The following is a 14,135-nucleotide window of genomic DNA, read 5'->3' as shown; positions in this document are numbered from 1 at the left end:
TGTTGTTGTTTTTTAATGATATGAGGGAGACTTAAGCAGCAGGTTTTTGGACAGCCGTTTGCAGGCAGCAGAGAATAAATGAACAGAAAGGGAGACTGAACATTAGAAAGAAAAGGAAGATGATTGTAGGGGCAATCTGCCAGAGGAGAGAGGAGGGGATAGAATCAAAGAGTAAAAGTAGAATGATTACACTTGGAGAGAAGAAGAGCCACCTCCTCATCAAAGACTGGAGAAAAGGAAGAGAAAATGAGGAATCATATCAAGAGGTTTTGAAATGTAGGCAAAGGAGAAGAGACAGCTCAGGGCAAATGAACTCTACTTTCTCAGTCAATGATAAGATAAGGTATTTTGCTAACAAAGTGAGGGTAGGGGAAGGTATGGAAGACCTGAGGAGAAAAGAAAAGAAACTGCCCAGTGTCAAGAGATGAAGTTCCTTGTTCTTAGAACAGTAGGAAGGGCACTGTCACTGGACTGAAGAGTATGTGGCAGGGAGGGAGGTATAAGAAGACTGGAAACAGAGGGCATGTGTGTGTCTGTGTCTGTGTGTGTGTGTGTTATATGTATAGGAAGACAGTAAGGCAAGTAGTGTGCTTATCAAATCTGTAGAAAGCAGGCAAGCAACAGGTCATCTGTACCTTTCTGTCTCCAGAACTAGTCGCTAATGAAATGAATGGAATCTGAGCCTCTTTTTCCAAGCCTGCAAAATGAGAGGGTTGGCCCAGATGATCCTTAAGTTCCTTATCCATTTTCAGTCCTATGATCCTAACATTTTTATCAGTTTCTCTAAAGGTGCCATCAGCAGCATGGTTTAGCCTCTTTTGCCCATCACGTCTTCTTTAAGTCATAATGTTCCATGATCTGCAGCCACATAGAATTACTTGGGAGAATACTAGTGGGTTTTATTTAGTGGCAGGAAGTTTGGAATCATTGAAACTACTGTACAATTTCCCATATGCCATCAAGTTAAATCTTCTCCTCCTACTCAAACCCAGGCCTATCTCAATAGGCCTGATTTGCTTGTTTAAAAATATGCATACTGATATTAAATATACACATTATGCTGGATTGTCCATCCAGTTACCTGTCACAATTTGAACAATACAGCTCAGAAGATATTTTTTTAAAAATCAGAGTTATTTAAGAATTGTGAAGCAAATTACAACACCCCAACCCATTATGTGTTAAAAAAAAAATAGGCCTTGACTTAAATTTCAGGAACACACCAAATTCAAAAAGCAAGCTACAATTTACTTGACTCTCCAGACTACTTTTCCAAATATTTGAGGATAATACAATAAGTTATGCAAAAACTTCTCTTAATTTAGGAGGGACCGAGAGATAAGTATAATAATTTACTATGACATTACTTGTTTGACTTTCATCTTAGTTTTTAAAAATCTCTATGAAAGATTTAGACAACAGAGATTTAGACAAGAACAGAGCAAATAATTAAAATGACTTTTTTTGATATTCTGATAAATTCCTTCCCTGCATATTTATCTAACTCATATATGTAGAATATTAAATTCCCTTTCTTTTCCCTTCATTTGTGACTCCTGAGCCACAATTTTGCTTTCAGTGTGAGCATTATAAAATATTATGACAAGAGCCAATTTACCAAAGAAGAGGTAGAAATAGGAATGGAAAATGGTTAGCTCGAGGTTCAGAACAGTATAAGAGCAGTCAACCAGCCTCTAGGTTGTAAGAAATGAATACAAACCATTGGAAAGCCATTTTTTAAACCAGTGAAAAATAGTTAGTAATTTAATATACTAGCATAAGAAAAAAAGTTATAACATGAAGATTAGCAAATTCTAACAAAGTAGTTATTTCTGACGTACTGCTATACCTTACACATAAACAATCTGGTAATTGCCAGTCCCATAGAAACTCTTCACTCTACAACTGCCCAGCCCAGCCCCACTACATCTCTGCATTTGGCACTTCCTTCCTCTACTTCCTCCCTGGTGAATAAATTTTTCTCCGGCTTGGAATCTATAAACCACACCCAGTATCTGCTTCTTCTTTCATTCTGATGCTAATCAGAGGCTGGTTACATGGTCAGGGTTAGCAGCAGTAGGACTGGCTATAGCAAAGAAGAAAGGAAGGTGGAATGGAAGGCAAGGCCTATTTATGTGGAAAGACAGCTCATTCTAAAAGTAAGAGAGACCAGAGATCAGATTTCAGCAATACCTTTGGAAAAGTCTCTAACGACTTTTAGCCTTACAGACATTGAAGAAATGTGAGCTAGAACATAGTACCTTTAGGTCAGAGTGGAACTCGATGAACATTATACAAATAATTACAATTAATGGATTAATGTTAACCTGAATGGAAATCTCTAGTGGCATGATGTAGGATTCCAGTTTTGGCCCTAGGATGTACATTTTTGTCAATGACTTGGATAAAGAGTGCTTCTAAAGTTTGAAGATGACAAGTTTAAAGGTTCTTGACAGTTTGGAACTAGAGGACTGATTTAATAAGATTTTCTTTATCCTTGCTAAAGTCTTATATTCAAGGGTTTTTTTAGAGTTTTTAAAAAATTGCTGATCTTTTCATCAGAAACCCTTGAAAGTTCTCCATTCCCCCTTGCAGGATTATACTCAGCTTTGCAGAGGAAGTGATCCGTGGTTATAAACCAAATTTTAAAAAAACCTTTTGGAACGTGGTATTCCATAATCTCTTTCCGTTTATAGTAGAAGCTGCAAGGCATTGTGTGATCCTGATGACTCTGGTTCCTTGATGCTTGAACAGCTCCTTTCTAAATGCTTGCAGTATTTTCTCTTTGACATGAGAGGTATGGATTTTAGTTATGACATTCCTGGGACATTTCCATTTTGGGTTCTTTTGAGAATAAATTTTTTTGTATTTTCACTTTGCCCTCTTGTTCTAACAGTTTCAAAGTTTTCAATTATGATTTCTTAAAATAGTGCCAAGGATCTTTTTTTTTTAAATCATGGTCTTTAGGAAGTCTAGTGATTCTTAAATTATCTCTCTTGTTTTACAGGTCAGTCATTTTTGATATCGGATATGTTACATTTTCTTCTTTTTTTTTAATCTTTTGATTTTGTTCTACAATTTCTTGTTGTTATCTTGAAGTTACTAATTTCTGTTTGGTTTGGTCTAGTTTTTAGATAAGGGCTTGCCACTTTTTTTTTTTTTTTTTGCCACTTGTGTAAGGACTTACTTCTTTTTCTTCTTCCAGTTCTTCCCTCCAGAGCTTTTATTTCACTTAAAAAAAAAAATCTCTTGCTTAATTTCTTCTAGGCATTTATGTAGTCCTTGTGGAAAAATCTATTTTTTTCCTTTGAGTCTTCTGCTCAAAATTGTTATAGAGTTAATTTTTCCTAAGTCAGATTTTTGGGGATCTCCAAATCTATAATATTTTTTATATTAATTGATATTTTCTTTGATTTATTCATCTCTCCAGCTTTACTGGGGCTTTGAGTTACTGTAAGGCTCTGGTTCCTGCTACGGTTTTGGGTGGGGTAGTAGTACTCTGCTTGCTCTGTCCCTTGGTTCTTGTACTAGCCTCCACCTCTCAGCATTAGGACCCTCTGGATCTTTAAGAGTCAGGCTACAAATCTTGAGGGTCCTTGGTATTGTCTCAGATCAGAGTGCTAGACTTTGAGCCCTCTGGAATCCTGGGTTGAACTGGTCTGAGTGATGTAGACCTGTACTAGTTTTTGCTCCTCTTGGTGGCTTCTGATGTCACCACTGTGGCTTTCCAGTCACCTAACCCTAACTCCTTTACATGCTGTCTTCCCTCACTACAATGCAAGTTCCTTTAAGCTTGCCTTGCTTTCTTGTGTTTGTATTCCCAGTGTTTAGCACAGTGTCTACCACACAGTAAATGCTTAATAAATGATCTAGCTACAGATAGAGCTTACCTTCCTATTCACTGATATGAGAGCTGAATTCCTATTCACTTTCTGTTTTGTGACAAAATATTCTAACTTTAACAATAAGATAAAGCCAAAAGGGTTATAAAGCTATTACAGTTAAATCTGAGGGGTTATCAATGTTAAAATTTTGTGTACTATGTTTAGCTTGGCATGTAAATCCAAGCAAGCTATAAAACTACATTTTTCTTTCCCCTAAAAAAATTTTACAAGTCTTCCTGTCTTCCCCTAAAAGAATATCAACTTCTGTCATATAGAAAACAGTATTTATTAAAATTATTAGATATTACACCACATAATAATTATATGTAATATATAATTACATGTTATATATTAAAATTATTTTAGAGAGTGGCATTCATTTGCAATTGCTGTCAAATGCAGTATACATTTCCAAATGATATAAGACCAAACATACCATCCTAAGAAGTGTCCTGCAAACATTTACAAATCCTACATATGGGTGTAATTATACATGGACCAAATAGCAATAATTACAATGCCCACTATGTGACAAGTGCAGTGCTTAGTGCTGGGGATAGGAAAGCCAAAATGAAACCGTGTCTAATTTCAAGGAGCTTATATTCTGCAAGAAGAATACTCACTGCATGTTCAAAAGTAAATAAACACGATTTACAGAAAAAATTACAAACTAACTTCAGGGAGAAGAACAGAACAAACACCTGGGAGAATCAGGAAAGGACTCAGGTGGAGCCGCAAAGGAATCAGGGGTTTCTAGAGACACACTGAGGAGAAAGGGAATAGCAGGCATGGCGGGCAAAAGCAAGGAAATGGGAGATTGAATGCTGTGTCTGGGAAACAGCAAACAGGCCAGTTTGGTGGGACCAGATGGTACTGAGGAGAAGTAATGTGTAATCAGTCTGGGCAAAACCAAATTGCCAAGGGCTTTAAATACCAGAAAATTGTGTCTTATCCTAGGATTAACAGGGAGCCACCAACATGTCTTGGGCTGGGGACGGACATAGTCATTTGTCTTCTTTTTTCTAAAAACAACAACAAAACCCCTAAATTTTGGGGGGAGGGATGAAGAATGAAGTGTAGAACAGAAACACAAATGTAAGATCCTCTGCTAAATGTTTTATAACCACAATAAAGCAGTACATAGGATGCCCAACATAAATGACACAATAAAGACCAAAGTGTTTCCACAGGAAGGCCGAAGATTTCAGTCTCTAGTATTCAGAATAAGTCTGCAGTGTTTATTGCTTGGTTGCATAGTTGGGTAGGCAGCATAGTCCATGCTACAACCAGCCTTGAAAAGAACAACTTGCCCAGGTAAAGTTAATGAAGTACTTAGTCTCGTGTCCCACAATGGTGGGATTGGACTTCTTGTTAACTCTTACTTGATATAGGTGGCTAGGGTTTTGTCTATGTCACACGTCTCTGGGGCATGAGAAGTGCACTCCATGTAGTCCTACTTCCTCTCCTCTGACATGTCTATATTTTTTATAATAGCCATATTTTATTACATACAATTTTTTATTATATAGTCTATTATATAGCCTTGCTTTTAGGTCAAGAGCACTGTCTGGTGGGAGCAGAATGGCACAAGCACTCCAACTGGGCAGGTGTGGTCAAATGTATTTTTTTGGGGGGTATCCATCTGGCAGTTATGTAGAATGTCATGTAGAGAAGGGAGAACCTACACGCAAGGATATCTGCTTGGGGTCTCTTGCAATAGTGTAGGGAAGAGAATAAAGAGAGAAAATTGATAAAGGAGGCTTTGTGGAGATAATCTCAACAAGACTTCACAGTGGACTGGATATGAGGCATAAAAAAGCAGAGGGTTGAGGATGTCTCCTAGATACTGAACTTAAGTGAGTGAAGAATGGTAGTACTCTGGACAGAAATATTAAAATTAGGAGAGGTAGGTTCAGCTGGAAAGATGATGAGTTGTTTTAGACATGATGAGTTTGAGATGACTGTGAGACAACCAGGTACTCAGTGTCTAGCTGGTCATTACAGATATAGGACTGAAGTGAGGTCTGAGGGGAAAGTGTTAATAATGATTGAGGAATAAGGAGTGGTGTTGGTCAATGGATCACAGAAATCATAGATTTAGAGCCAGAAGGGATCTTAACCTCCTTTTTTAGAAATGAGGAAACTTTGGTCCACAAAGGTGAAGGGACTTAGCCAGCACACTGGTCTCAGATTTCACCAGGCTGCAACTGCTTTGAGTAAGGAATCTGCAACTCAATGAATTTGATGTCTAAGAACCAGAAGAGCCAAGGAGAGAGGTTTAAAACCAGCAAGTTGGCTCACAGGAAGTGAATTCTTCGGACCTGGTGACCCATGAAAAAGGGAAGAAAAGTATTAAATGTACCAACCTGCCATACCTACCCAGGCATGACAAGCTCCTCCTGCTTCCAAAGTAATGTTAGTAAAATGGCAGAAAAGGTGGTAGGGGGTGATTTTTTAAAAAAATTACAACGATTAGACTGTTTACAAATATGAATTTAACTATTAGTATGTAAAATGCAAGAACTGTGTCCAATGACCAATGAATTGATAAAAGTGCTGGAGGCTCATGCCAGCGTATTTGTATACTTACTCTAAATGAACACAAAGAAGTTAATGGAAGGACAATTTAGAAGTCTCTTTGGAAGCATGAATAAAGAAGTTGATAGTTTCATTGCATGTCTAAGGGCAACAAAAATATCATTTCATGGGACACTTGGTTATCTTTCCCAGCATAAGTAAAAGCAAGGAGATTACTATGAAGATAGTTGCAGTTTATACCCTGACATCTGTTGCAGTGGATAATCAAAATGTGATAAGATCCTCAAAAATGTGCCTTCAAAATCAGTGATTAATTGCAATGTAAAGATAGACACAGGAGAGGATAGTAAAAGAATGCATGTGGAAAAATACAATTCAGGATCAAGAAATGAAAAGATCTAAAGACTCATGTATTACTAGAAGTCTCAAGACTATAAACAGTGAATACTTTCTTCAAGAAAGGAACTGAAAGGCACTAGACATGGGAAGTTGCCACCAAAAAAAAAATATGAAGCTGCAAATTTTAATCCCCAAATCAACCTAGCTAGCTTTCTTCCTTTCCAACTCTGAGTCTATCTCATTGTCGGTCTGTACTACTGGTCCCAATCTGGGCAATAGCCATTCCTTATCCACTTGGTGCTTTTCTGTATGGATGGACAGGCCAAAATTCTTTTACTGCAGATCTCTTTTAGGATGTCCACCACAAAATGGGAACATCTGGAGGATTTCACCATCTACATTACAGTTGGATCTGGACTTAAGATACCCAAATATTGTAAATAAATGTTAGTTGAATTGAAAGAATACAAGTGATACAATTTTCAAACTTTGCCTAGTACGTACAAACCCTTGTCAGGACTCTTACATGGTGCTTCCCATATACTGAGGACCAGGCTTTGCAGCTGTGGTAATGCTGGCCCAGTAAATATGGAATATAAATAAAAGAAAGTAAAGTGTCTACCATAACCTATTTGTATATTTCTCTTCCCATGGAATTCGAAATTTATATTGTTGCCAAGCTGATTTATTTTCACGTTGTTATTTATTTTGTCTTTAGTGGTAGTCATTGAAACTGTTAGAAATATAAGATTATATTTCTTACATAAATATAAGACAAATTATTAGAAAATAAGGCCCCAATCACAGTGATCATTCAGTAAATGTCTTCTGATGATAATAACGATGGATATAAAAATATGGTATCTACAGCCAAAGTATTCATTAACACTGTTTTAGTTACATGTGATTTTTAAATTTCTTTTTATAATCTTAAAAACAGGAAACTTTAGACTTTGAGTGTTAAATAAGAAAATTTTATACTTTTAAAATTGATACTTTTAGTGAATTTTAAATATAAATTTCTATATAGCCAATATGTTATGTATAATATACAAATCATAATTATGGCATATATAGAATTAAGTATTAATAATTACATGTGATTGATAAAAGGTCAACAATAAGCCTTTTCTTTTTTCCTTATTTAAAAGATATATTGGAGAAAATTGATGTTTTTGTTTTAAAGAGATAATTATCTAGTCTAATATAGAGATATAGATATAGATATAGTATATAATATATTTTGGCCAGTCATCTAATTTAAATACATTTCAAATTTTATTTTAAATATTTTATAAATATTTTATAAAATTCTTCTACCTAAACTCTGTTAGGCATATGCTACTTAACAGCTGCATATACTACAGGTTGTTCAGTAGAAAGAGTATCAGATTTTGATTCAGAAGGTCTAAATTTGAGCCACTCTCTGACACTTAATATTTGTGTAACTTTGGGGGCAAGACCCCCTTACCTCACTGGGCCTCAGTTTCTTTACGTATGAAATGAAAAAGTTAGATTACATGATCTCTCAGTTTCCTTCAATTTTTAAAATTCTCTATGAGTAATAAGAAATCAACATAAGGCAGTCCCAAGTCCATAAACAAGTTATGTTCCAACAGGTCTTTCTGAGTATGTTCTTTGGGCCTCATACTTTTCCAGACAATCAACACAGCAATAAGTTCCCAGGCTGAAAAAAAAGAAGTCTATTTATTTAATCAGTAATGTAGCCACTACTGATTTAGTACTAATAATGTTATAGGACCTAGTTGCTATTTCATAACAACGTTTCTATGAGAAAGTATGTTTCCAGTTCCACTTTGGTAAGTCAGGAACATTCTGCCTCCATGGACATGACAGCCTGACAACAGAAACTTCTTTCATCTCCAAGACATAGAAGGTGGCTCCTCTGATCTGGGACTGGAATAAACAGGGACCGGAGATGGTTTCCAATTTCCCAAGTGTTTTTCTGTGTCCTACCACGGCTGTCGGTCACCCTCAAATATACCTGCATACATACGTGATCGCCCATTTTGTGGATACAAATATTTACACACATACTTACAGAAGAAGCTTCTTTAACAGTTTGCACAAATGTGCACAGATGAATGTTTCTAACAGCTGCTTATCTTTATGCAGCCAAGTATTAAAAAGATAGCTATCCACTAACACATTTATACAACTGAACATTCTACCTTTTGAAATACACATACATGTATAAACACAAATGTCTACAACTATTTCTACAAATCCCTCTATAATGCCATTACATATATTGTTTCCCATTCATATACATAGGTACATAAATCTGGTCTCTACATGTGTTCCTTCACACAAACACATGGCTATGCTATGACAAAAGATGGGAACAGTCAGTCCATGCTGAAAGGGCCCAATGATAAACTGCTGGGGGAGCTGTGGCATGCATGGTCCAGCCATTCTGGATTTTGATTTGGAATTATTTAAGAAGAGTAACTAAACTGTTTATATCTTTGATCTTGCAATCCCACTAGTAGTTATATATCCCAAGGAAATCAAAGATAGAAACAAAGGTTCAATATATGAAAAATATTTAGAGGAACACTCTGCTATAAATATTGGTAGCAACAAACTGGAGACTGTCATTATCCTTCAAGTGATCAATGATTACAAAAACTATGGTACGTGAAAATAATACAATATTACTGTGCACTAAGAAATGATGGACATGGAATTCGGAGAAATGTGGGAAAATCTGTATGAAATGACCCAAAGTAAACAGTGTACACAGTGACTACAGTAATAAAAATACCACCAATAAGAAGTCAAATTCTAATTAAATGAAAAGCCCATCAAAGTCCTGGAGAAGAGATAATGAAACATCAATTCTCACTCATGGCAGAGGTGGAAGAACCTAATATTAGGCCAGAATCTTACACAGTGTCAGATTCAGTCTTTATAAAATTGTTTTTCTTTGTCACAGGAGAATGTGACTGGTGGAGTGTGGTGGGGGTAGAAAATGAAAGTGATATAAAAACCGAAAGCATCAAGAAAGTGTATTTTTAAAAATAACGGTCTCATGTCTCCTTTTTAGTGAGAAGCTAGAACTGTTTCAATGAGAGAGAGGAGTGAAAAAGGGACCTACTGCTCAAAGTTCCTTTCCTCTTCTTTTACCTAGTGTTGGATAAGTGATGTTTTGGTGGCGAGTGACTACCCCAAGGAAGTAAAACTCAGGGCAAGGAAAGGGCAGTGAGAGGCTGGTGAGAGGCACAGGAAACAGGGTCTGCAGCAATCAGTGGGAAGGAGGTGGTAGAGAGAAAGGAAGGGGTGTTTTTGTAGTTATGTTTAGCAGGGATGACAGTTATGAGAGAAATATTGTTGAACTGGTGTTAGTAAATAGGAGAATGACTGTAGGTTCTCCCTTACTATATAAGATAGGAAGTCTATATAATACTTTCATATTAAAGATAATTCTACTGTAATTTCTTCAAGATGATAGTAAGACAGTAATAAAATAAATCTTCATTGTTATGTATTCAAATCACTGTAAAGAGGTCTTGTACTTGGAAACCTGAAAAGAGTTTAATTATATAGAGGAACAAAGCGGCAAGAACCTTTAAAAAAATTTTCATATTAATACACAAAGTAACTTCACACTGAGTAAGCACTACCACAGCTCTAACTGCTGATAGTCACAAAGGTATAATTAACTTAAGATGCACAAAATATAAGAATTTAAAGAAATATATGATGCTTCTATAAATATGAACTATTATGAAATCAATTTCTTAATAACTCATTGTCTATTTGAAAAAAAATCACAATTTTAAATACGAGATATGTTTTTAAAAATCCAGCTTGGTAACAGCATCAGTAAATACGCAGTTAAAAACAAAATTTGATCAGAATATCTCTTATGCTTGAAAAACATTCTGGATCAGGGAAGATGAAAGAGCTCTTCCATCTTATTTTCTGAATGACAGCTGTGACTTTTAATGCTCTAGGTTTATTTTTATAAGCTTTCAGTTCAATAAAGATACTAATTTGAACTTGGTTCCACACTATGTGAATACAACCTGAAGATTTTACTGTAAAACAGGTATCTCTCACATATTAGCCAGAAAGAAAACATAACCGAAACTCATGATTTTTAAGTCAGGAAATCAAAACCGACCATGGGGTAAGAGAGGCACAAGAGGCGCTCCCGTAAAACTGCCACAACACCCTGTCCACGGTCATACAGCTAACTGAAGTGTTTGAACAACGCACACACACCCCCATAAACAAGGCTTCCAGAAACGTTCGCGTTTCCTCTGGAGTTTAGGGGTAAGGCGGTTCTAGTCTGACACAGCCAAAACACGTAATTCTGAGGCTCCACAAAAAACACAGTTTAGGTCGACCAGCATCCCGGGCACCCTCAAATCAGCTTTGGGGAACAAGGCACAAAATAAAGCATGTTTTAGGCTACAAAATGTAAGCAACGACCATCCTGGGGCAGAAGGTCTGCTCTGGGGGGGTGGCTAAGGGCAGTCATCTCCAGTTTCACGAGTGCTCTCTGAAGCCAGCCCGGGCACTCTGCCCTAATGCCAGCCTTGTACTTCATACTGAGGGTGCCAACTCCCGCTCACCCCTTAGGAGCCCCGGGGGGGAGGGGCTGGGGGGTGGAAGCCAGCTGCACCGTCTGACTTAACCACCCGGAGGGCGCAAGGCATCGTGCCCCGGAGACGCCCCCACGCGAGAGGCTCAGGCGCCAGTGGTACCCTGCTCGCCTCTGCCTGTCACCTGCTTCCCGCAGCATCCCTACATGCCCGGGCATCCTCCGCCGTACGACCGGGGCTCCAGGCGTGCGCACGCGCACGGACACCCGGGCACAGCGGGCCTGGCCGCTCGGGGCCCGGCCGCTCGGGGCCTACGCGGGGCATCTGGCTGCCCCCAGGGAGGTGGGGCGCGAAGCGGCGTAAGCGCCCAGAGCCCTCCGAAGGCGTTCAGGGTGCCTCGGCCTCTCCAGAACCTACGGGAAGGAGCTCACGTCCGGTCCCATCCGGTCCGGTCCAGCCGGCTCCTCACAAACGCTCTGGGCCAGGGGTTGAGAAGAGGGTATGTGTGGGAAGAGAATCCAGGGGCCGCGAAGGATGCCCACCCCCTGCCCCAGTATAAAGAGACACCCCCGCCGGATCCACTCACCGAAGGGCCTCAGAACCGCAACTACACCTCCCGACGAGCAGCGCGCTCGGCGGAACACTACACCTCCCAAGATGCAGTGCGACCAACCCCGCTCTCTGCCTCGCATCTTCCCGGTTACCAGAAGCCGGGAGGCGGACTGGGATTAGGGGCCGTCTCTCCGCCTCCGCCAGAGCCGCGGCCCCGCCCCTCGCCGGCTCGAGCCGTGCGCGTTGCGTCACACGCTGGTGGGCGGGTCGAGGAGGGGGCGGGGAGAATGGGAGGGCTGAAGGGGAGGGGTAGAGAGAAGGGGGAGGGTAAATAGTGTCCAGAGCCGGGAAGATGGCGGCGGCGGAGGTGTGAGCGAAGCCCCGTCGCTGCAGCTGCGTGTTCTCCTCCCTCCCCTCACCTTCTTCCCTTCCACCCCTTCTTCCCCCGACCTCGGCACCGACGGGGGAGCGCCTTCGGTGGCGGCGCCCGGCGAGTGCGGGGGGACGGCGGCGGCCGACGGCTGGAAGGGCAAGCTGCCTTCGCCGCTCCTTCTCCTTCCCCTTCCCCGTCCCCGTCCCCGGTCCGCTCGGCGCCCGGCCGCTCGGGCTCCGCGCCGTCTCCTCCTGCCCCCGGCGCCGGGGCGGACCCCGGGCCCTCCCTCCCGGGGGCTGGGCGCCTGTGCGGGCGCAGCGCAGGCCGCGGGGGCCGCTCTCCTGCTCGGCTGTCGCGCCTCCATGTCGGATAACCAGAGCTGGAACTCGTCGGGCTCGGAGGAGGATCCGGAGACCGAGTCCGGGCCGCCTGTGGAGCTCTGCGGGGTGCTGAGCAAGGTGAGGGCCGGGGAGGGCCGGGCCGGGGAGGGCCGGGCCGGGGGCCGGGGGGCGTGGGCCGGGCCGGGCGGGGTCCCCGCCGCTGGGGAGGCCGGGGCGGATAGCGGGGCTCCCCCGCAGCCGGGGGGGTGACAGGAATTGTGTCATAGTCAGGGCCGGGAGAACCCGGCGTGGGGGCGCTGCCGCCGCACCCCCAAACGTCGGAAGGTGTCGTGCTGGGGGCCGGGGCGGAGGCCGCGGAGGTGCGGGCCGGGGGCGGGGCCGGGGCAGAGCTCCGAGGAGGGGGGGGCCTGCCAGGTTAGCCCCAGGTAGGACTGGAGACAGCTGCCCCGCCCCCGCCCCGCCTCTCGTGTGCACGTGACAGACACCCGAGAAACCTTCGTAATAACCTGGGACACGTCAGACCCGAGCCGACCTTTAAGTTGGGGCGATCCATGGGGGGCGGAGGGGGGAGTGAGCCCGACCCTCCTGGGCGGGGATCCTCGGGGCGCTGGCCGCGCCGACTTGGGGGGTGTCTGCGGGCCTCGCGAAGGACTCGGGCTGGTACTTGTGGTCCTAGTCTTGGGGTGCCAGGTCATGTGCAGCCCCGGAGCCTTGGGAAACCCCCAGGGCTTCCTTCCATAGTTCGTAGTTCTGGGGAACCGTGTGGTCCTGGTTTGGGGGTTATTTCGTGGCGTCCTGAGACTCGGGGTATCTTTACCCTCCATGGACTGGAGTGAAAGAGGTTTAAAAAGCGAGATTCAGGTCCTGGCAGACTGAACAGGGTATTTTGTGTTGGGACGCTGAAAAGCTTCTGGAGCCCTAAGCGCACCCCACCTTAGGATCCCTGGGTCTCTCATCTCAGGGTGCTGAACGGACGCTTCTGAGCACTTGAATAGGCTTTGGAAAAACTTTACTGGGATATCCGGATAATAACCAGCGCTTCCCACCAGTCAGGTGTTTATTGAGCACTTACTGTTTACCAGGGACTGTGCTGGGGATGCCAAAGCAAAATCCATGTGAGTAGAGACGGTGAGAACGTTTGATTGTCTCCTGCTCTTGATAAGCGTGAGCAGCAACATCTCACAGTATTTCATTGTGTGGGATGAAGATCTGCTTCTAGGCACAATCTCCACGCACGCACGCAGGCAGCCACATGCCCAAATACACCTGTCTACCTCGGCCTCTTGCCCCCACGGTTATGACTGATTGTGGGCACAACCCTCCACATGACTGCTGCCTCCTCTGTCTAAATTGGAGGGGTTACCAAACGCTAGTTTTAAGTCCTTAACAAAATGTACAAATGATTTTAATGGCTTCGGCACCACCGCCACCCCCCGCACACACTCTTGTAAACTGAGAGAATATTCTCACAAACTTTTTTAATCTTTTTCTGGTTAAGGTTCAGTTTTCAAATTTTAGAAGTTAAAGGGGGCAG

General features: G+C 42.3%; 2 protein-coding genes across 8 annotated transcripts in view; one reads left to right on the top strand and one right to left on the bottom strand.

Moving 5' to 3' along the window:
• The window catches only part of POLK (DNA polymerase kappa), a 91,690-nt gene extending 79,652 nt beyond the window's left edge, over positions 1–12,038 (bottom strand). For all 3 annotated transcript variants that reach the window (XM_072606364.1, XM_072606368.1, XM_072606365.1), the window contains exon 1: positions 11,922–12,038. The gene's annotated coding sequence lies outside the window, so the exon portion shown is untranslated. The remainder of the gene's footprint in view (positions 1–11,921) is intronic.
• A 177-nt stretch (positions 12,039–12,215) lies between these two features.
• CERT1 (ceramide transporter 1) overlaps positions 12,216–14,135 on the top strand; it is a 165,658-nt gene continuing 163,738 nt past the window's right edge. For 2 of the 5 annotated variants that reach the window (XM_072606372.1, XM_072606371.1), the window contains exon 1: positions 12,216–12,718. In XM_072606372.1, the coding sequence (XP_072462473.1) occupies positions 12,623–12,718 (96 nt within the window). In that variant the 5' untranslated portion in view covers positions 12,216–12,622. The remainder of the gene's footprint in view (positions 12,719–14,135) is intronic. The other 3 variants (XM_072606369.1, XM_072606373.1, XM_072606370.1) reach the window with 2 other exon arrangements.

This window comes from Notamacropus eugenii, chromosome 4 (genome assembly GCF_028372415.1).
Source record: "Notamacropus eugenii isolate mMacEug1 chromosome 4, mMacEug1.pri_v2, whole genome shotgun sequence".
NCBI lineage: Eukaryota > Metazoa > Chordata > Mammalia > Diprotodontia > Macropodidae > Notamacropus > Notamacropus eugenii.
Note: the sequence above shows the minus strand (reverse complement) of the source record. Positions and strands in the feature narration are given on the sequence as shown.